Below are 21,351 nucleotides of genomic sequence, written 5' to 3'. Positions count from 1 at the left end.
CGAAAGAGGACAATTCCCACATTTCAATGGAGCAGCATTTGCACCTTACTCAGAGCCAAGCCTTGCACAGCTTGCTAGCACCCTCTACCGCCCCATATTACAGCCAGAGTCAAACCTCTCGCCACATGCCCAGCAAGCACTGGCAGGTGAGGAAGGGGTTTTATATCCAGCATATTTGGTGCAAGGACGGCCCTGGGACCCTCTGCAGGAACCAGGAAGGGCATCCGCATGGCCACCTCCTGCTCAAACCAGTCCCTGCCCCGAGCGCTGCGCCAGCACCACCTGCTCCAAGGAACAGCATCTATTTTATGGCCAATCCACTCATTTATTAACCCTTCATATCTTTCTATTAAGAGACCCTGGTTCAAGACATAAACTGAGGGTCAGTGGGGATCAGCTGCCACTTTGCCTTTACACTGCTAGAGTGAGGATAAATACAAGCAAGACACAGTTTTGTTTCCCCATCTCATTTCTGAAGCTCAAACAAACAACTAAGCTGTGGGATGACAGGTCTCTCTTCCACTATGGTCACATACACTGGCAAAGCTACAATGCACAGACCCAATGAAGCTGCCTCTTAGGGCTCTCCAGACCGCTCCTATGTGGTTCAGAGCAAAGAGAGCACGGGAGCAATGACATGCATGACTCCCAGGTGAGAGAATTTGGAGTGAACCCCTCTGATTTTCAGGTACCACCCCACTTCACATGGCAAATGTTAACAACACATGGCTCTTGCCAGCACAGCACAGACCAGGCCAGGTCAGGTCAGAGGGGAATGCTCCAACCTGTACAACCTGCAGAGCAAACTGGACAGTTTCAAGGTTTTAAAACTGTTACTTGAGGTACGAAGGTCAGGAGAGGCCCCAAACGTGCACCAGCCAACTCCAACACAGGGCAAGGGCACTTACATCAGCTCTGAAAAACAGAGATAATCGAGCAGCATGCTATAATTATCGAGCATTGTTCCGATTCCCATTTAACATCTTCACATACCGAGCTATTTTAAATAAACACCCACACATGATGCTGACAAAGTATTAGTCTTCACAGATACCCTCCGAGCTATCAGATCGAGAATTCCAGGCTAGAAGCCAGCAGCAAGTTTCACAAAGTTTCACAAAAGCTCATTCCCTTTTTCATCCCTAACCCAGGAAGAACCTCGTTCCACCACAACACCCAAGTGAATGCACGAGTACCTTCTGGCAACCCTCTGAAGCGGAGATGCTTTACACTTGGCAAAGGCTGAAATCTCACAGCCCCGTTCCATATCCAGATTTGGAGGGGTCAGCTTTTTACACTTTGCTATTTGAAGGAAAACAGGTAAAGTTTCAGGATGTGAAGCTCTCCTTGAACTTGACAGTGTTTAACATGCAACCGTGCGGGGATTTGATTTCCTCAGGACCACAGCACATAAAGGTCACTGCAATGACGCCTTCAGCCAGCACATGTATCTAGAAATTCACTTCAGCAGCTCCTCAAGCACCACGTAACGTTACCAACTGCCAAGTCTAGGGGAGTTTGAGGTTTAATCTAAGACTAAAGCCTCTCCTTGGCACAGCAGCAGCAGCTGGATAAAGACAATTGCCTTTCACCACCGGTCTACATACTCTTAGCTAAACATGATCTGTAGGAAGATACTTCCAACAAATCAAGAATTCCATATGGGATTAAAATTCTAAACATAAATACAATTAAAGCCTTCTAATATTAATGCACACTTTTTATTATATTAAAATCAGGCAATGGTCTGATACAATAAAAAGGCTGCTTATGGAATACTGTTATGTTAAACTTTAATTACAGAGGATGTTAAATCCTTACAACTAATATTTTCCTCAAAAGAGTTAATGGAAACATCAATTGTTCATTGACTTGATAGCTGCTGCTTTAAAATGTGTTCATTTTTACTCTTTTCCTTTTCTTTTTCCTTTTTTTGTTTTCTTTTCTTTTTTTACACAAACACTGATTTTGTTCATAAAACTCAGGACACACTAGGTTGGGTGTATGTAAGCTTGCATCCACATTTCAGCAGCTAGTGGTCCGAGACAGTAAACCAGAAAAGGCAGTGATTTGCCAGGATGCAAAGCCAATCAAGGTCCTCAATCTGCTGTACGCACCAGAATCTTCACTGAGGAGATTTCTCTTCTAAGACTTACAGAATCCTAACAAAATCTACCACTTATTTGATTTGTCTGTAGTCATCACATCTTTAGAAGGGCCAAACGTAAGTGCAATATTTTGTTAATTAACATTCTTGGGTCAATCCAAAGCACCAAAATACAACTATTTGAGCTGGAGTGTGTGTTCAGAATCTCTGTATGCAGAGTTTCCCCCATAACAGTTTGGCAGCAGCAGAAGGTTTCAGCAATCCTGGTAAATTACTGCTCTTTTCACCACGTCAAAAGCCTATCTAATAACATCAGCCGTGGTCAGCTTGGTGGTGTGGCAGCAGTGCTGGAGGGACAGGGGAAATCCAAGTTTGCGAGCAGAATAGATACTCTTGTTTCCCAGGCTGGTGAAGACTAAATTTGTTGCAAAACCAAAATGATAAGCAGGAGGGAACGTCAAGTTATTGCCCCAACGCTTACCCCTGCTGGCCAGGGGTGAGAAGAGTCACAAAGAGGGGCAAAAAGAAAGCAGCATCCCCACTAAAAAGAGGGGAAGAGGGAAGAGATTAAAAGAACCCTGAATCCCTCACCCAAAGCCCACATCACTGGTGAGGAGGACCAGGAAGAGAAATACAATCTATGCCTTGGCCAAAGGGAAGAAGGAAGCTTGCCCAGATCAGGGCATTAAAAAAAAAACAACAATAAAAAAAACCCAAAAACAACCACAGTCACATTCAGCCTTTACTAGAGATAGCACAAAGGGAGGGATGACTGAGGTTAGCACACATCCCCATTAGTAGTCCATAAAGCCCAGCGTAGTACTGGAAGCAAAAACCTTTGTGTCTACTCTAATAAATAGCCCTGAGCTTCGACTCTATTGCAAAAGACAGAAAAAAACCCAAACCCCAGGCCAGACACACAGCAAGGTGATTGTGGGATGGATGCTTTCACAGTTACATTAGATGTGCCACACTGGTCTTGACAGTAATAAATTTAAATAGACTTTTCCTGATACCAGAAGTTCAGCTATGTGGACAGTGGTTACACGACATGATTATTTGTTATAGCACAACTTATATTTCAAATGAAAAAAAAAAAAACCCAAGCCCAAAAACCCCAAAACCAACCAAACAAAAAAAAATTAGTATCATTTACAGTATCTCATGAAAAAACTTCCTTTGAATGGGAACTTCCTTTCCAGTATTTCTGAGGTCTACAAGATGCATCTAGAAAATTTACTACTGTGGAAAATGAAGACAGCTTAAATTGAATAAGGGGGGCATGGTTTTGTTTTTGTTTTGTTTTTAATTAATTGCTGTAACATTGTCCTTCAGGTGGCTGAGGAAGTTTCATATTTTCTTTAGACATCATTAGACGCCGAAGCTCTTGCAGAACAACTTTGATACTATAAGAATTCTGCCATTTTGCTAGGACTGATATGGCTCTGGGGTCCACCTAAAATAGACAAAAAGATCATTCCTGTCAGAATTGGTATGTTTGATACACTTAAACCACCCCAAACCCTCCAAGTAAAGAGCTTCTAAGAAATCTGAGTGGGAGAAACCAAAGCAAGCAGGAAGAAGCAAGCAAGCAGTTTCCTAAAAGCATAATAAATCCCTGCATGATGCAACTGCTTGTGAGTTGCAAAAGGGCAGGAAAAGTTAATTCCACGTTTTGATTTCAGAACACACTTGGCATGTCCATTTCCCTCCTACCCCCTTTTCCTTCTCCTCAAGGCAAACGGCACCAGCAAGCAGCAAACAGTTAAGAAAGTTATAAATATAAAACAAAGGCATTAACTGGAAGATGCATAGGAAAACCATGTTAAAATGAATAAAACCGAAAAACTTACCACTCCATTAGAACTATTTACTCCATTCATATTAATTTTTGTTACAAATCTTACAAATGGAGGTGCTTCTGGATACTTAGGCCCACATTCTATTTTAAGGCTGTATATTCTGTTTTCATAAATTGTCTGAGGGGAGAAGAAAGGGAGGAAAACAATTACATGAGGCAGTTCAGTAAGCATTTGGTTAAAAGAGTGGTTACTTTAGGGACATATTAACTACTTAACATGAGGGCAGCCACTTGCATATTGTGCTGGCTACCTCTGTCTTGGGTTCATTTTCTAATATTCAGAGTATCATAGAATGGTATTGAATATTACCTCTTCAGGGTAATAAATTCTACTGGTCTTTTAAGCATCCAATTTTCATATAAGAAATGAAACTGGCATTGCTTCCCATTCACCAACTGAAGTGATTCTTTTAATCATCATATATAGCTCAGATACCCACTTTTCAGCTAATCTTTATAAAGCAGCTTTGTCTTACCAGTTTACTGACCAGACTCTCTTCCTTGAAATTGAAGCCATAGCTTTAACAGTTAGTTAGGCAACTATCTCAAGTCTGCCTGCCCTAGGACTGCACTTGAAAAATACTCCTTGGTCATAAAACAACCTGCTGGTTCTCAGAAAGGGGAATTCCTCCCACTGAAAAGTACATCCCGATCCCAAACAGCATTATCACTGTCTTCACAGCAGTAACACTTCACAGGTAATGGAAACCCTGGATCAAGAGTTCTTAACTAACTAAACAACAGATATAGATGAGAGACTACAAGGGTACATTGAATCTTCAATATTTAAAAGTCATTAAAAGAAACAACAGTTAAGGTTATTCTGCATTCTGAGAGTAACTCAGACTGACGTGCTGAGCCAGTGCAGCCAGCCACAGAGCTCCAGCTAAGCTGGGCAATGCAGGGCTCTGGCAGCAGTATACAACAGCAAAAGGATCATCATGGGGAAGTTTAGGCACATTTAGATCTCCACGTTCAGAGCTTCTGACACCACTTCCTGCACCTCAATGCTGTAACAAACATTAAACTCACAAAGCAGGGACCATGAGCAAAAATCCAGAACGTGTGAGTGCAGAAGCAGCTCCTCCTCATCTGTAGCAGCAGAGCATAACGCTCCATCAGGAGCTTAAGAACAATATATAACTCCTTGCAATCCCTCTCAGGGCCTGTTACGCCCCTGAACATCTTAATATTTCCCTTAATGAGTATTTTGATGCAAAGCACTACCAAAAACCTAAGAATTGACTTCCTGACTTGACTGCTTCTCATGTGTGCAGATTAAGGGGCTTCCAACCAGCACTGGCCAGTGCTGGCTGGCACCAGTACCTCTTGGTCACTCCCGCAGCACCTCAGCCAGCCAGCCTTTCAGATGCCAGCGAGGGCAGGGACAAACTGAGTGCTGTGACAAAGTTTTGGGGGGAAAATGTCATCAGTCAGCTCTGCTGAGCCCCTGAGCGTGCATGGTCCACAGGGCAACTGAGAGCCCAGAGGTTCGTGCAGGTTTTTAGGGTCTTTGCAAATAACCACACCACATGAGGACTGGTGAATGGAAGCCCTTGCCTGTGCACATGTCCAAAGGCAATATAAAATACGTGCAGATAAAGCTGAAGTTGTGACAGTGCCACTGTTTTTAAATAGCTTATATAAACAAGATGAATCACTGGCTGCGAAGCTATCTGCACAAAGTCTGGGAAGGAGAAGGATACTTCCATGTATGGTAGCAGGGATATGCAGAGCAGCAGCATGTATCTAACTCTGCACCACGATTCATTTTTCCCTCTGGGATGCCCACGATAAGACTCTTCCACCTGCTTCAAGTGTGACTGCTTTCTACCCAGAAGGAAATAGGCTTTTCATTTTTATTCCCCCATTGCCAATATTCTCATATCCTAGTAAGAAAAAAAATGGTAATAATATAACCAAGTAAGAACAGTACTGAAAGCAGGACAGCCACTTATTAAACAAGAATGACTCAAAGCTCCCAGAATCTCTCCCAGTACAGCCCACTGCCTTCAAGCAATAAGAAAGCATGATGCGTTCAGAAAACATCTATATCCTTAAGTGTGTCAGAAGCACAAAAGAGGCACAGCTGAACCATCTTCCATGGTAGTCCTCTAGCCTTGGTTGGCAGTATGACATGAACTACACATTTCTATCGTTCTGGTAAGTCAGCACATGTCTATTTGCAAGCTGCAGTTTCTATTTAATTTTCTAAATCAGATTTCAAGGTTGCTTAAATTCTCCATGAAGTGTATGCAACACAGTGAGCTTTCTTCAGTCTTACTGCTCATTAACACTCTCCTAATGTTCTAGAATCAAATGCTGTTCTAGAAAATGATATCAGAAACAAATGAAATGATAAAAAATGGGGAAATGTTAACAATGGCAGACAAAAAAAGTAAACAACAGTTCTGGATGGGAATAGTGCACATGTAATGCCATTGTAATATGGATTCTTGTACAACCTCATGGTGCTGCAGAAAAAGTGACTGACAGAAGGGAAACACATAGGGCAGTAGCATGGTTAAAGAGCTGCAAAGGTCTCCTTATAGTAGACAGAGAACAGTGGAATTACTGGAAAGTAAAACTGAGGCCAAATACAGAAGACAACATCTACTACTGCAGGAAGGAGAATCAGCTACTTGCACTACATTGCAAGGATATTAAAGACACAGAACAGAGATACACAGTGAAACTGGAGACAACAGGCAAGTTTTGGGTTTAGAATACATGCATACATACAAAGCACAGCAAGTCCTTAAGTTCACTACCAAAGTGAAGACCCACAGTTTAGTAGGGGTCTAACGTAACAATACCACCACGAAGACAAGTAGCATTGCAAGAAGCTACTTTGGGAAAGAACATTCAGAGAAGAAATTAAATTCATTAAAATTTGAGTTTCCCAAGTTAGCTGAAACTCTACAAGAGCAAGTCAGCACTGCTGCAATAAAAACCAACCCATGAACTCAACAAGAAACAGCAGAAAGACTAGCAGTACTGGACAAAACATCCACGTTTTACCTACGTTAGCTCCATATGTAATCTCACTAGCCGAAGGATTTTAAACCTTGCTGTATTCAAGAGTACAGGATACTAGAATCCTGGAATCTCAAAAGTTATGTCTTAATGAATCTGTAAATATAAAGCAGACATGTAACAGAACTAACCAGAGAAAGGCACTAAAAATATTCCAAATTAAAAGCAAAAGACACACAGATACATGAACCCCATTATTATATGGAACTTGAACCTTCAACATAAATCACTTGCTAAAGTGGTTTTTTTTCCACTCATCTGTGTTTCCTTTGTTTCCTACTTCAGTAGTTAGATTAAGGGAAGAAAAGGGAGAAGAGAAATAAGAGTAACAGTACTATTTTAATAGTTAAGCACATAACTTACTCTTGGAGGTCCAATAATCATTCCTGTCCATCTTGTAAGTGTCATGTCTTCGTCATCTTCAAGGCCCCAGCTAACTGTTCCATCACCTACTCCTTTCTGACCTTCTTCAAGCTCTTCCAACAGACGAAAATTACGAGGAACTTTTACTCCTGAAAAACACCAGAAAAATATTTTGAATTGAGAAATCCAGTAAAGAAATGAACCCAAAGTAACTGCCCTGATACTTTTGGTCATTCTGCAGCAAACATTTTGGGTAAATCCATAAAAACAGCACCTGTTTTTCAATGACAACGTTTCAACACTATGAAAAGGGTATCCTCATACTTAGCTTGGATTTTACAAGCAAAATCAGGTATTCACAACTAAACACGTTAGAAGGATGACAGGCCAGGTACTCGGGCAGGCAGTAAAATGACAGGAAATGTCTGTCCATTCAGAGATACACACACAGTATCACAGAGCTCTAATTAGCACTTGTCTGTATGATTTATAGCACCAAAACTTAGGAGATTCTGCAAAATGAGAGGCTCAACAGCACTCAACTTACTCAGAGCTTTTAAAATACCATTCAAGGCAAATAAACCTCCAAATAGTAGTTAATCTGAAGTTAAGTGGGCTTCGTCAGCAGCAACAGCATTTCTTTGTATTCATGACCTCCACCACCAAGGAATTTCTGCACTTCTTAGATGTTGGCACATTTATCCTCAAAACACACAGCAGAACAGGAAATGTTCTTATTCCTATCACATTAATGGAAAACAATGGCATAGAGAGCTTATGTGACATATCCAAGCTCACAAATAAGTCTGCAGCAAGAAAGGATCTTGAACCCAGGCCAGAGGGGACTTAATTACTCATTTTTCTTCAAGGTATCTGTAGCTCAGTCATCACAAAACATAAATGCAGCCTAGGCCACCACTTCTCCTTTGTATTGGGTTTGTGGGGCAAGGTTTTGGTGGCAGGGGGTACTACAGGGGCAGCTTCTGTGAGAAGAAAGCCACCTCTGTATCCTCAGAAGGGATAAAAAAAACAACCTTGTGTAACACCAGCAGCAGAGAGGAGTGAGAGTTATGTGAGAGAAACAAGTCTGCAGACTTCAAGGTCAGTGAAGGAGGGAGGAGATGTTCCAGGTGCCAGAGCAGGTTCCCCTGCAGCCTGTGGTGCAGGGCATGGCGAGTGCTCCTGCAGCCCATAGAGGTCCATGGTGGAGCAGATCTACACCTACAGCATGGGAGCAGAGGGATGCCCAAAGAGGCTGTGACCTCATGGGAAGCCCGTGCTGGAGCAGGCTCTGGGCAGGAGCTGTGGCCCTGTGGAGAGAGGAACCCAGACTGGATCAGGCTTGCTGCAGGACTGGTGACCCCGCTGGGGATCCATGCTGGAGCAGTCTGTTCCTGAATGACTGCACCCAATGGAAGTTGGCCATTTTGATAAACGCATCTAACATAACATGTTCAAGAATATCCCGAGGAAGCATGCTTCAGTAACACAGCTGTATGAAGAGAAACCTGGAGTCCGAATAGCGGCACCAGAAGAGGCCAGACCTGCACTGGCTATACCAAACCACACACGTGGGGGCTGCAGAGCACGACTCAAACACAACTCCATGCCAGATTTGCATCCTCAACTCTCAGCGACATAGCATTGTTACCATGGCTGCTGAGTAATACCAATCTTTGGCTGCAAAAGGAAATGAGTCAGTTGGGGCTGGTGAAGCCATCCCCATAGGATTAACCAAGCCCCAAACCATCAGTGGTAAGATGACCTCTTGGGAATCACTTCTGCTTCCCCTGCTTAAAAAGCTCCAGCATCTCCCCTCTCAGCAAGTCTTAAAAGTATGCAGTGTGTACTTTGTGTATCTCAGGCACATGAAGACTCAAGTATGCAGCTCATACCTGAATCATGATTAGCCACCCCAGTTTTAACTACATTGCCAAAACTCTCCATGCTGTAGGTAGAGGAAACGGAGAAGAGGGCAGTCTACCTCCAACAGAAACAGCTGGAGTGTGAGTTGAAGGACAAGGTTCCACCTTTACTTACACACACAACCTATTTCACTACTGCAGCAGTGGATGCATGGGAGCACTGGTGATGGGGAATGACTCACTGCTGCGATGCCTGGAGCTGCTGTCTGGGTTTCAGCCCTGCCTGCTGGCGCCTAGGGAAAGAAACAGCCAGCGAAGGAGGACAATGAAGAAACAAAAGGTCCTTTTGGAGGGTGAACTCCACCCTTGGGTCTGACACAGAGCTCTTCAACAACGCAGGTGATGCAGCAAAGGAAACTGTTGTGGTTATTATTAGAAACCCAACCTGAGCCTCTCCCCACTCACAGATGCAATAAGCTGAAGCCAGCAAAAGACCTGCCTTGAATGTGCCATGTTGCCAAAAAATGCTCACTGTGGACCACAACATCGTGATGCTTAACAAACATCCTCTCAGTCTCTGTGCTTCAGCACTTGATAATACCACTCCATATTTACCAGTGGCTCAAAGATAATTTACTGATATTTACTTAGACCAAAGCAAATAACCCAGGAGGAATCAGCTTTATGGTAAGCACACACAGGCCACACATTAAAGGAAGCAAAAAAACCATTGCCTGTCCACCCTCCCTCTGAGCATCACGTACCCTGTTCAGAGTGAGGCAGGAATCCCATGTGAAGAAAATTAAATGATCATGTAATTACCAATGACATCATCATGTATATATTTGAGAAGGCCACAAGCAGGGTTGAAAGGCAGCTTTAATTGTGACATTTGCTAACCAGAGCTCAGCTTGGCTTTACAACCTTACAGGAAGAGAAGGCCACTTCATTTCTGAGTCCTCCCCAGATCCAGCTGCTCTGATTCAGCATGAATCAGAGCCACAAGAGTCAAACAGGATGGTAGAGTTCTGACAAGTCTGAGGTCTATAGAGAGCTGGCTAGTCATATCGTGCACTGACTCCTATCACATTGGAAAAGTTAACATAAATTAATCCTACTTTCACAGTAACTGCTCACTTGTGAGCACTACAGGAGCATGAGTGGCAAAACGAGGTGCCAAAAGAGAAGTATGTAATATAAAAGATATGCACTTCACAGAAAATAAAATTATCATGGGAGATGACTGGTCACTTTACAACACACCACCCTGTCCAACAGCATCACTGCCTTCTAAAATGTTTTATCCCTATGCTAAAGCTCAGAGGTGCAACAGAAAAGAAGCACCTCAGCCACTATAGAAGGCAAGTTCAGAGCCAAATCAATGACAGCCCCTCCCTGACGCTTTCTCAGGAGATTCAAGAGGAAAAAAAAAAACAAATCTACATGTAAAAGACTATGGCCATAAAATCACAAATGCTTTAAATTATTTCCAAATAACCTGCCCTTAAGGAAAGCAGAGTAAAAGACCAGATTCACTCATCCATCACCCTGGAAAGATGCATGAAGCCATTAAGCCAACCCCATGTCCTCTTCACTTGCAATGGCCTGCAGCACTCATGGTCAGCTACCACATCCCACTGGGACCCCAACCCCAGAAACCACACAAGCTTTATCACTTGTGGTTGCATGCAAATGTATCATCATTGATGTTCGCTCTCCACCAAGATTCCTAGAAAGTGACCTGTTCTAGGCACACACATTACTTGGTAAATGCTTTCCATGGTTAAACCATGGCAGATTCAGAGTTGGGAGATGTCCTGCACCAGCTGACACAACCGTGAGTCAACTACGTGTCATCTTCCCACCCTCCAGTAAATACCTTGCATAATCTTTCCAGTGTAGCAATGGAGACTTTCAAGGCAGTAACCAAACCAACCTGTTTTTCTAAGAGTCCTTCATTTAACACAAGAAAACCTAAATAAAGTAAGAGGCAATTAAAAAGTAATCGGTTTGTTGAAAGTACACTGTTATGCATTTTAATTTAGCCTTTGCTACGGCTCAAGAAGACTCTCAAATAGCAGTTTCCTTTGAAACAAAAACACAGTAATATCTAGAAAACTGCTTCACTTGCAGCTTGCCTGACCACAAACACTCACAGAAATGGAACTGAAAAATCATTTCCAAGCCAAAGGAAGTGTTTATTATTAATTGCAACAGCAAACCTATGAAAGTTAAATGATAACTGTACTGACAAGGTAAGACCTCCAATGACACAGGTTTGTGCAGTCTTTCTGAAAGCTCACCTTTTAGTAAAGGTACATTTGTGAAGCCTCAACCCTGCACACTAGTTCACCAGCTACAAAAAGTTCATTAACTGTTTATATGGAAAACCAGAGAACAAAACTAAACCACACACTGGGTTTCCCAGAAAGTGAGGATGTGTACCTTAAGGAGTTCAAAGTTGCACTTAAGAAGCTCTTAGGTTTTGGATGACATCCTCTTCAGCCTTCAAACAGAATCAGGACCTTCTGTTTTCACCTAATACCAGAGTTGCCAGGTAAGACCAGTAATGATAAGCCTCTGCTACCACAACTCCTCACAACCCGGTTGCTCATTAAGCAGTGAGCTGCAAGGCTGAGACAGCAAGCTGAAATGAGGACACGAGGAATTTGACTGTCTGGTCAATCTCAGAGAGGAAAATTCTGTACTTGGAAAGAACAGAATTATTCCTGGAAGACAGTTAAATGCCAACTTGGATTCTTAAAAGTCCTTAAAGCATACTCAGATTTACTTTACAGCACAGCACTACTAAAGATATACAACTGAATGTGTCTTACGATAGTTTACCAGCCTGAGGTTTTTCCCATCTTAAATCTACACCCATGTGAAGTATATAATTTGGTTTTAACAAGTTACAATCAACACTCACTGACAGACTATACTTTTTAATCTTCCATTTTCCCCAGTTATATAGCAAAAGCAATCCCATATTCACAGAAACCTTAACAAGCTGAACACAACACAGTGAAGCAAGGTGGACAACGTGCCTCTGAGTGTAGATCCTCTACTTGAAATGTTTTCATCAATGTCTGTAGAACAAAAAAATACACCTCAAAAACTTCAGGAATACATTTCTCTTTCCTTTCCAAAGTGAAATCAAGTTATAAGCATTTCTCTTTAGGATTAAAGGACAAATACATGGCCCAGCAAAGCACACAGAAAATGCACTTCATTCGTTACAGGCTCTAAGGAGGGGAACCCTCATTTTGCTGAAGATTTCTTGACATCTTTACTGGTAATATACAACTTATCCAAATGCCCTTGCAGGCCAATTTTAGCTGCTTCTGTACTAGCTCCCAATTTACAGTAATTCAAGTGAGCTGAAATCCAATAGCTTTTAACACCTCTGTTGCTCCATACATTAAAGCCCCTTCCATTGCCTGTTTTTTGTGTATTATTAATGTGCCTTAATTACATCTTTTCCAATATATTCCTCATCTTTTTGCAGAGACTGCAACTACTGAAAATTTGACAGCTTACCCTTGCAGCACTGCCACTGTAAAGAAATAAGAAAATCATTCCTCATCCAGTGGTATAGAAAGTTTCTGAACTGACAGAATATCTAAAACTGCATAAAAGGCTTTTAGCAACTGTGACAAAAACTTTCAGGAGACAGGAACTTCAGATTTCTTGCATCATCTTTACAGTCATGATTTCCACTCTGATAACACAGACAGGCACTGAGCTATTGTGCAGATCCAAAATAGCTTCCTGAGCACTTGAAACAAACTGAAGTGTTTTCTATTGTGTAAGCTAGAGAACTGGTCGTCTTTCAACACTTTTAAGCACTTTACTTGGAAAGAGATCATGTTAAAACATTTGTCTGAGGCAGACTGGCAGCATCACTGAGGTCTGGAGCCAAATACATCTTGTCAGATGCAGAAGAGTTAAAATCAGATGCATTCACAGGTGAAAAGCAGAACATTACCAGCTCAGCTAGAAGTTACTCCAGAAAATAAGTCACCTTGAACTAACATCCTGAACAAAATCTTTACATGAAATCTCAAGAGGGAAAACTCCACCATCTCCTCTTGGCATTGTGAAAAGAAACGGATGTCACTGACTGAGAACACTCTCCTCCAGCTGCCTCTTCTATCACAAAGTACTGCTAAGTTTTCTTACACTCACACCACCCACCAAAAGGCGAGTGCATGAGCAGGCTCACTGATTCAGAGATAGGCTTTGAAGGGCAAGATGCCACACTGACAGACTAAAGCAGTGTTACCTGCTCAGTACAGTTTTAACAGCAGAGCTAGGCACAGGCGGGCAGAGGCAGGATGCACACTGCTGGGCTTTGCTTCTGGGCCAGGCCCAGGTCAGACCTGGGAGGAAAGCACACAAACTCATCAGTAGGTGCAGACAGAGTAATTCCAGCTTGACTTGCAATAGCTGAAAAACATCCTCACGACCTGACAATCCCAACCTTCACACACCTTATCTGCCAGTATTATATCTTCTATGATTCTTAGCTACTTACATATTTAGTACAATAACAAATCATTCTAAATTCTCAGCCAGAATAGTGTTTTTCAAATATGTTACGTAACTTATATCATTATATATTAAGATTCAACTGAGTGTCTTCTTTTAAATCTTAAACTATTTACCTTTTTATTTAATCTTCTGCATCCTCCCATTACAATACTCAGAAGCTTTCAATCTTCAGCACCTGCTATTTCCTGTGCTTCTACAGTCTTATCTCATTTAAGAACGCATAATTTATTTTCCTATTTTCTCTTCAATTACTTTTTCCCTACCCTTGAGTATTTTACTTACAGACTTAGAAAGTACTCAGTGGCTGGCAATATTTATTTTGAGATAACAGTGACTGTTGTGTGCAGTGCCCTCCAAAGGAGACATCACGGTCCATTTGCAGAGGCAGGCACACCTTCCATACCCTTCAATATGCAGTTTCTTCCTCACTGTAATGTTGCATTTGCTTTCTGCAAGCACAGATTTGAGTTCGCAGCAATGTTATGGGTCCCTCAACAACTATAAATGCATACTTTTAATACACTGTACTAAAACTGAGCTGTGCTCTTCTCTCCGTTTGGAGTATTAAGATACATGTATTAGCACTATCATGACTGTACACCTAATGAATCACCCTTCTGTAGTTCTTCATATTCCTCTGACTTTGCCTAACTTATATCTGGGGATATCATTTTACTGCTCATGCATCCAGCCTGTTGGTAAGCACAGTATCTACCACAGCCCTGCAAGACAGCCCCTAAACAGACCTGTGAGAGAAAAGTGGGTTGAAAGAAATCGTTAAACTTTTTCCAGGATGAAAGTTAGAGAAACAGAACTTCACAGGCAAGCATGGTCAGGATTTGACCCACCATAATATCAGAGTATGCAGGACAGCAATGTGGAACAAGCTCCTGTAGTCTAACTGCAACACAGACTCCACACAGCTCAACTTCCCTGCAGGGCCATGAGGTGCATGAGCCTCTGAGGAGTCCTGGATCTCTCAGGTAGATCACCTCTGGTACCCAAGCCAGCTGAGTGCTTCTGCATGACACTTTAGTCTGAAGGATGGATAGACATAAACTTACAGTTTGAGTGTTCGTAGTCTCCCATGAAGGCCCTTATTAGAATGATTAAAGTCAACCCTTTCTTTTTATCAATATATTAATTGTATGTGTGAAAATCACACATCATTAGCAATGCAGAACTCTCTGTAGAAGTTTTGTCTGGATAGCTAATCTTCTTCCAAGTAGCTGTGCTGTGTTTTGGCTATAGTCTGAGAATAATGTTGGTAACACACTGATATTTTAGTTCTTGCTAAATAGCACTTACCCAGATCAAGGACCTTTCAGTCTCATGCTCTGCCACTGAGGAGGGAAACAAGAAGATGGAGGGAGCACAGCCAGGCCCTGAACTAGCCAAAAGGGTATTCCATACAATCAAACAGCATGCTCAGTATATAAACTGGGGGGAGTTAGCCAGGAGGGGCTGATCACTGCTCAGGGTCAGGCTGGGCACCGGTCAGCAGGTGTGAGGAACTGTACTGTGCTTCACTGTTGTTAGTTGGCTGGGTTTTTGTTTCTTTCTCTGTGTTATTTCCCTTTTCATTATTATTATCGTGGTTAGTAGTAGTGTTTTAATATTTTAATTATTAAACTGTTCTTACATCAAAACATGGGTTTTACCTTCTTCCTGATTCTGTTCCCCATCCCACTGCTGGGGGGCAACTGATACTGCTGGACCTTGCATCATAACATTTCTTCGATGTGAGAGTTGTTTTTTCTCCTGTTAATTATTTCTACCTGTTTATTAGATACAAATATCAGGCTTTCTTGTCTGATTCCCAGCACCAGCCCTATGACTTTGTTAAGTTACATAGACATTTGTTACCATTTCTTCCCCTAAGTAAGTAGCTGCTTTTAAACACAGACTCATTTTCCATCCTCAACCTCTGTTTAAGCTCCTTTGCTGAACTCATGGTATCAAACATATTCGAGTGGTTATTATCAGCAACTATGAATAAATTAAGGTTCCACGAAACAAGTATTAGCAAAATCTATTTTACATCCGAGTAAAAACACTACTTAGCTACTTGCCCACAGCAAAGTGAACAGTGGTAGAGAACAAGGTGGTGTTATTTGTATGTGGTGGCTCTATTTGTATGTGCTGGGCAATGCCTTCAGTGCAGTGTCAAGAGGGAACAGTACAAACTGCATTGCAGTGCCACCACCACCACCAGTAACTGGGCACTATGTTGTTCTCTTTATCAGGAGAATCTCCATTATTTACTAATACAAGAAGAAAGCCCAGACCACTGCTGGTAAGGCAGCCCATGATTTACAGCCAGACAAGGCTCTAAGAGTCAGTGTAAGATGATGGTCTGTATCTGAAGGTCCTCCCAGACTGAACTGGGGGTTTACTGCAAAAGTTCAATCACTGCAACATGTTTGTAAGTCACAACTGATTTATTCTCCACCCGAACCTCCTCAGCAGCAGTTGAACACTCAGGATCTCAGGAGTAGCTGAACGGCAGCGCTTGTCAAATGCCCACACCACAGACACAAGACACCAATGCCCCTACCCACATCTACCCGGCTGTGTACTGCTTCACACTTCCAGCACTGAAGAGACAGCTTTCAGAAATCCCTGCAGTAGTAGGAAGCAATCCAAAAGACACCATGTGGCTAGCAGATGATGGTTAAAGGCAGCTTATCACAAAGACCACTGGCTGCAAAAGAAAAGCCGTGCACAGGACTAGCTTTGGGCTTCACCACCACAGTCCAAGCCCCTTTCCACACATACCCCTCCATAACTGCTCAAACAACTAATCCACAAAGCTGCGCTGGCTTAAAAAATAGAACACTTGCGTTGTTCCTCCAGCCAAACATAAACTGAAAAGTCAGCAGCTTGAGAGGATTATTGGGAAAGCATGGCAGCCAGAACAACGTGACACAGGAGGGGGAAGAAGGCTCCACTACATTTGTTGTGTATTTTAATCAAGTGTTCCAACACCTCACCATCAGGTTATGCTCAAATTCAGATCTGTAAAGCACAGTTCTCAGCACAGCATCCACTGCATAATCTTCATTACTACAAGTTATCTGCATTGCGATGGTTATTCTTAAAAAGTTGAGATTTGTCATCAATAGAGACCTATCTATTAAAAAAGAACTGCAGGATATTTTTGTTATATCTTCAAGAGAAATCTTCTGGTGATTTCAAACTTGAGAGGAAGCAATTTTAACACAAGTATTACAGTGCCACATTGAAAACCCCATACGGGTCTTATGAAAACATGAAAATGAAACAGGCTAAACAGAAGTGAAACTAATTTATTCGGTCTAAGTTCATTAAATGATGTCAGCAAAGAACTCCCCACTCAAGAGCTAGTTTCAGTATTTCTGCTTAATGTGTGATGCTAAGTGGAAAGACAGCATTTGTGTAACTATTCAAAGCGGGTGAGAAACAATTTTAAAGGCAAAAAGATATATATTGACTTCTGGAAGCACACACATCCTGACAAGGAAGTTCCATCCCTCTGATGTAACAGGAAGATGTTATTAGTGGATAAGGTTTTTACAGCCGCTGATTTCACGCACGTAACTTAAGTACCAGCTCAGCGACCACCGCGAATAGGGAACCGGGGGCCAGCTCCGAGCACACGGAGCTCACCCGCAGAAAAGGAGCCAGCCCGGCGGCCCTGCGGGACCGAGCCCGGGCTCAAGCCGCCGCGTCGGGCTCCCTCTGCGGCTCACAGCGCCCAGGCCCGAACCGCAGGGCCGGGCCGAGGGCTGCGGGCCCGGGAAGGGGGTCTCGACCCGGCCGCAGGGCCCAGCGCGCCGCCCCAGCGCCACTTCCCGGAGCCGGCACCCTGAGCGCCGGGGCACGCTTCCCGCCGGGCCGAGCCGGCTCCACAGGCCCCTCCCGGCCCCGGGCCGGACTCGCCCCATCGGGGCCGCTCCCACCGCGAGGCCTCTGCAGCCCCCGGGGAGGCGCCGGCCGGGCCCTCCCGAACGCCGCGGGTTAGGAGCGGGGACCGGTCCCACGGCCGCGGCCTTGCACCAAACCCCTGCGGGCCGCGCCCCTCGGGCCGGCCCCTCCGCCACCGCCCCTTCCCCCGCGGCCGCCGCCGCCCTCGCCCCTTCCCCGGGCGCCTCCCGGCCTAGGGGCCGCCGCCGCCCCTCCGGCCCCGACACGTCCAGCCGGGCCGCCCGCAGCCTGCCGCGCCGTTGCCAGCACGGCCCGGGGCTGCCCCACAGCGAAGAGCGGCCCCGGGTGGTCCCCCCAGCCCGCGGCCCTACGGCCCAACCGCCCGCTCACCCGCACCCGTGGTGGCCGCCATCTTGCGCCGCTGCCGCCGGAGCCCCGCCCCCTGCCACACGTCAACGCAACGCGGGAAGTGCTGCTCCGAAGGCGCGGCGCGGGCGGGCGCGCTAAGAGGAGGCCGCGGCGGGCGGGGATAGAGAGCTCTGTGGTACAGGCAGGGAGCTTGCAGAGCTCCACCGCGCGGGCGGGTGTGCTCCCTGGGGTCTGAAGGGGGGCCGGCGGTAGGGGGTGCCTCTGCCCGCTCCAGCGGGAAACCCTGGGGGAAGGAACCCCAGCGAGCTCCTCGGGGAGCTCTGAAACACCAGAGCACTCAAGCATTGAACAGCCCGTAAAACTCAATGCAATTAATATGAGTAATTGGCAAGCTATGCTCATTGCAGCCAGAGCACAGCAGCATTAGCTGCTTTCAGCTATTCATAGCCGCTTTGTAATACTCTGATGCTGTTCATGCGTTTGCATCAGAACCTCATCCTGTGATGCTCAGCGAAGAGAGGCTGCAGGACACAGCTCAGCACTTTGAACCCGGAGCAAGGCAGTTCAATTTGCTGCCCTCCAACACTGACAGACGTGCACCAACCTCCACTGCAGCTGCCCCAGCGCAGCCCTAGGCTCCGTGGTGAGGGCTGCTGCACGGGGGGCACATCCAGGGCACAGCACAGCAGTGCAGACATGCAGGCGCCCAAAGAGCCTCCTTGTGCTATGGGAGACATGGACACAACCACACACACTGCCTCCTTGTGTCTCATACACAGCTACGAAAACCACCTTTTGGCCTAAAATAGACAGCATGAATCCAGAAGAGGCATTAGGAACATCAGGAAGAGGTACAGTGCTGTGTTTTAACCAGCAGCACATGTTCCACTTTCTCCGGTTGAAACAGTAGTAAGACGGGGAAATAAATGGAAAAAAGCAAAGAGGAGAAGAATGAATTCTGCTTTGTCTTGCAACACCTGACCTGAAAACTGTGCCCCAAGACATCAAAACAATTACAAAGCAAAATGTTTTGCAGACCCCTTACCTTTGAGGTCATTTGCTCATTTAGGCCAGCTTTAACACACGCAGCTGGTAGCAGCAGTCAGAGGCAAGGTACTGGCTGGATCAGATACTCTTTGAAGCTGCTTCAACCCAGCCATGCTTCCGCTGCCGGCTGGGTTTCGTTCCGTTAAGTTCCAGCACCCCACCTCGGACGGGGCTGAGCGCGGCAGCAGAAGGCACGCACAGAGCCGCGAGGTGGCACCCGAGCTCAGCAAACCCGCCCGGGCCATGGCGAACAGCCCCAGCAGAGGCCGTGCTGCAATGGAGATGCTCGGTGTCAAGCAGATGGAGACCTTCTCGCTCCAAAGGGGTGTCAGTAGCCTTAGGGGGCAAGGTGAGTGACTGGTTTAACCCCTACCGACCACAGCTCCCCTTCCACTTAACGCCTGCTGCTAGTCAAGTTCCAGGATAATATCGGATGGACAGACATTGCACCTGAGCCAAACATCTTGGTCCTACCTTACGTAGGCAAGTCTGATGCCTGTTTGGTGCACGACTGTTGACACAGGACAAGTCCTTCACCTTGTTTTTATCCCCCTTTTTAAATGGGACAAACCCACGCCAGACACACTTCTATCTCCACTGTGGTCCTCAGGTTTGCTTGATTCCCCCTTTCCTCACATGGTGGCTGCCTCACCTTTGTTCAGCAAATGCTACCTCTGCACAGGACTTCTTGTTGGTCCCCAGTGCTGCACGGGGGCAGCAGACAGGTCAAGGCTACAGACAAGGAGGGAGAACACTGATAACTTGCTCCAGCAGCAAACTGAAACAACATTTGGAAGCCAAGAGGCACCTGGAAGCTGAGCAGTTTGAACTGTGGCCATGGGGACTTCAAAGCAAACAGCAAACCCAAACCCATCCGGCTGTCCTGAGCACTGCTTTAAGAAAAGGCTGAGCAGGATTTTAAAGACTTGCAGTGATTTGTCCACAGAGTGCAATGCTTCCCCATGCAGGTGAGTCCCCAGCCAGCTCTGCAGTTCCACCGGTACACCTAGAGAAATACACCTATCCTGCTGGGCCCCTGCATGGCCACAAGTAGCCAGCTCCTTGGAAGGCAACTACAGACTTGGGAGAAGCTGAAGGCCTGGCAGGACTTCTCCTGTGAGCAGGAGCCTGACCACATCCTTCTGCAGAGGTGAGAGACTGAAATAAAACCACTTTCAAAAGCATTTACACTGTAATGCAGGCCATGTCTGTGGAGTTTAAAAGGAGTCTCTTATTCTGCTTTAGCTCTAATCCGTTCCTAATTAACTTAAGGCAAATTTATCTTTAGCCAGATTTACATATGTTAAGAGGGATCCACACAGCCTTTTGCTCCAGAATTGCCATACTGATTTCGTGGAAGCATCCACTACTTTAAAAGGGGTGAACAGTTTCCAGAAGCCAGCTTGAAGACCAAGGTATTCATTAATACCTTGGCTTGTTCTTCAGTCCTCCAAGGGGCAGGAAGCTTTGTGATACACCTCGACTCACAGCAGGGAGGGAAAGATCAAGGATTACAAAACCAGAACTTGCCCAGGGCCATGCCCCAGGCTGCTGCCTTATGAACAGTGATGTGAAGACAGGACTCTGGGAGGGTCCAGCCACATCAGTCACCTTGGGTCACGCTGAGAAAGAGCTGCTTCAGGAGTGGAGCACAGCATCAGCGTGGAAAACAGCATCCAGAGATTAACGGCTGCCCCAGTTTCTCGTAATTAAGATTAACAGTTTGATAGTCCCAGCCACCACCAGTATTAGCAGCTCAGATTTGTTTCCAGGAAGACCACAGATCAAGTGGCTGAGAGAGGTCTGGGCAACAGCAATTGCCTTTAACTGCACTGCTGAAGTGGAATTCTGATTCTTGGAAATCTAATAATTCATGTGCTTCAGATGCACTGGTTACTGCAGCACTGCTGTTCACCTGGCATTTCAGTCTGCAACCAGATGCGCTCTCAAACAACATAGAGCTTCAGGCTGTTTTTACACAGGAGCCCTGAGCATCCACCCAGCTCTGTACTGGGCTTTGACACCGGTTTACCTGCCTCAAACTGGCGCTGAGGAAAAGGTGAGGAAAGGGATGTGGGCAGGAGGGACAGACAACTGATGGCTACAAATCTGTTAGAATATGGATTATGGGAGTCTCAAGATGGAAACACTGGTGAATCTAACTGCTGTTGAGATGGCAGAAATAACCACTGCAGTTCTTTGTACTCACAGCAATAGACATTCTTTCCTAAGCATTCCTACAC

General features: G+C 44.9%; 1 protein-coding gene and 1 long non-coding RNA gene across 4 annotated transcripts; both read right to left on the bottom strand.

The window, feature by feature from the left end:
- Positions 1-1,699: 1,699 nt before the first annotated feature.
- On the bottom strand, positions 1,700-18,225 carry UBE2V1 (ubiquitin conjugating enzyme E2 V1). 3 transcript variants are annotated; one of them, XM_061375590.1, is made up of 4 exons: positions 18,083-18,225; positions 7,368-7,516; positions 3,961-4,086; positions 1,700-3,563 (listed from the first exon to the last, which is right to left on the bottom strand). In XM_061375590.1, exons 1-4 carry the CDS (start codon positions 18,102-18,104, stop codon positions 3,417-3,419), a joined length of 444 nt encoding a protein of 147 aa, XP_061231574.1. In that variant the 5' UTR covers positions 18,105-18,225; the 3' UTR covers positions 1,700-3,416. The 3 variants fall into 3 exon arrangements, with proteins under 3 accessions (XP_061231574.1, XP_061231575.1, XP_061231572.1); XM_061375591.1 differs by having other exon boundaries at positions 18,089-18,225; XM_061375588.1 differs by lacking the exon at positions 18,083-18,225 and having other exon boundaries at positions 7,368-7,616.
- On the bottom strand, positions 12,050-16,836 carry LOC133224224 (uncharacterized). The gene is made up of 3 exons (XR_009728792.1): positions 15,448-16,836; positions 13,518-13,614; positions 12,050-12,953 (listed from the first exon to the last, which is right to left on the bottom strand). It is a non-coding gene; the product is annotated as an uncharacterized LOC133224224 (long non-coding RNA).
- Positions 18,226-21,351: the final 3,126 nt, after the last annotated feature.

The sequence above is a fragment of the Neopsephotus bourkii genome, unplaced genomic scaffold (genome assembly GCF_033783945.1).
Source record: "Neopsephotus bourkii isolate Nb327-2 ecotype Australia unplaced genomic scaffold, CSIRO-AGI_Nbou_v1 NB_1663, whole genome shotgun sequence".
Classification (NCBI taxonomy): Eukaryota; Metazoa; Chordata; class Aves; order Psittaciformes; family Psittacidae; genus Neopsephotus; species Neopsephotus bourkii.
The sequence above is the reverse complement of the archived record's forward strand: the minus strand, read 5'-3'. Positions and strand labels throughout refer to the sequence as shown.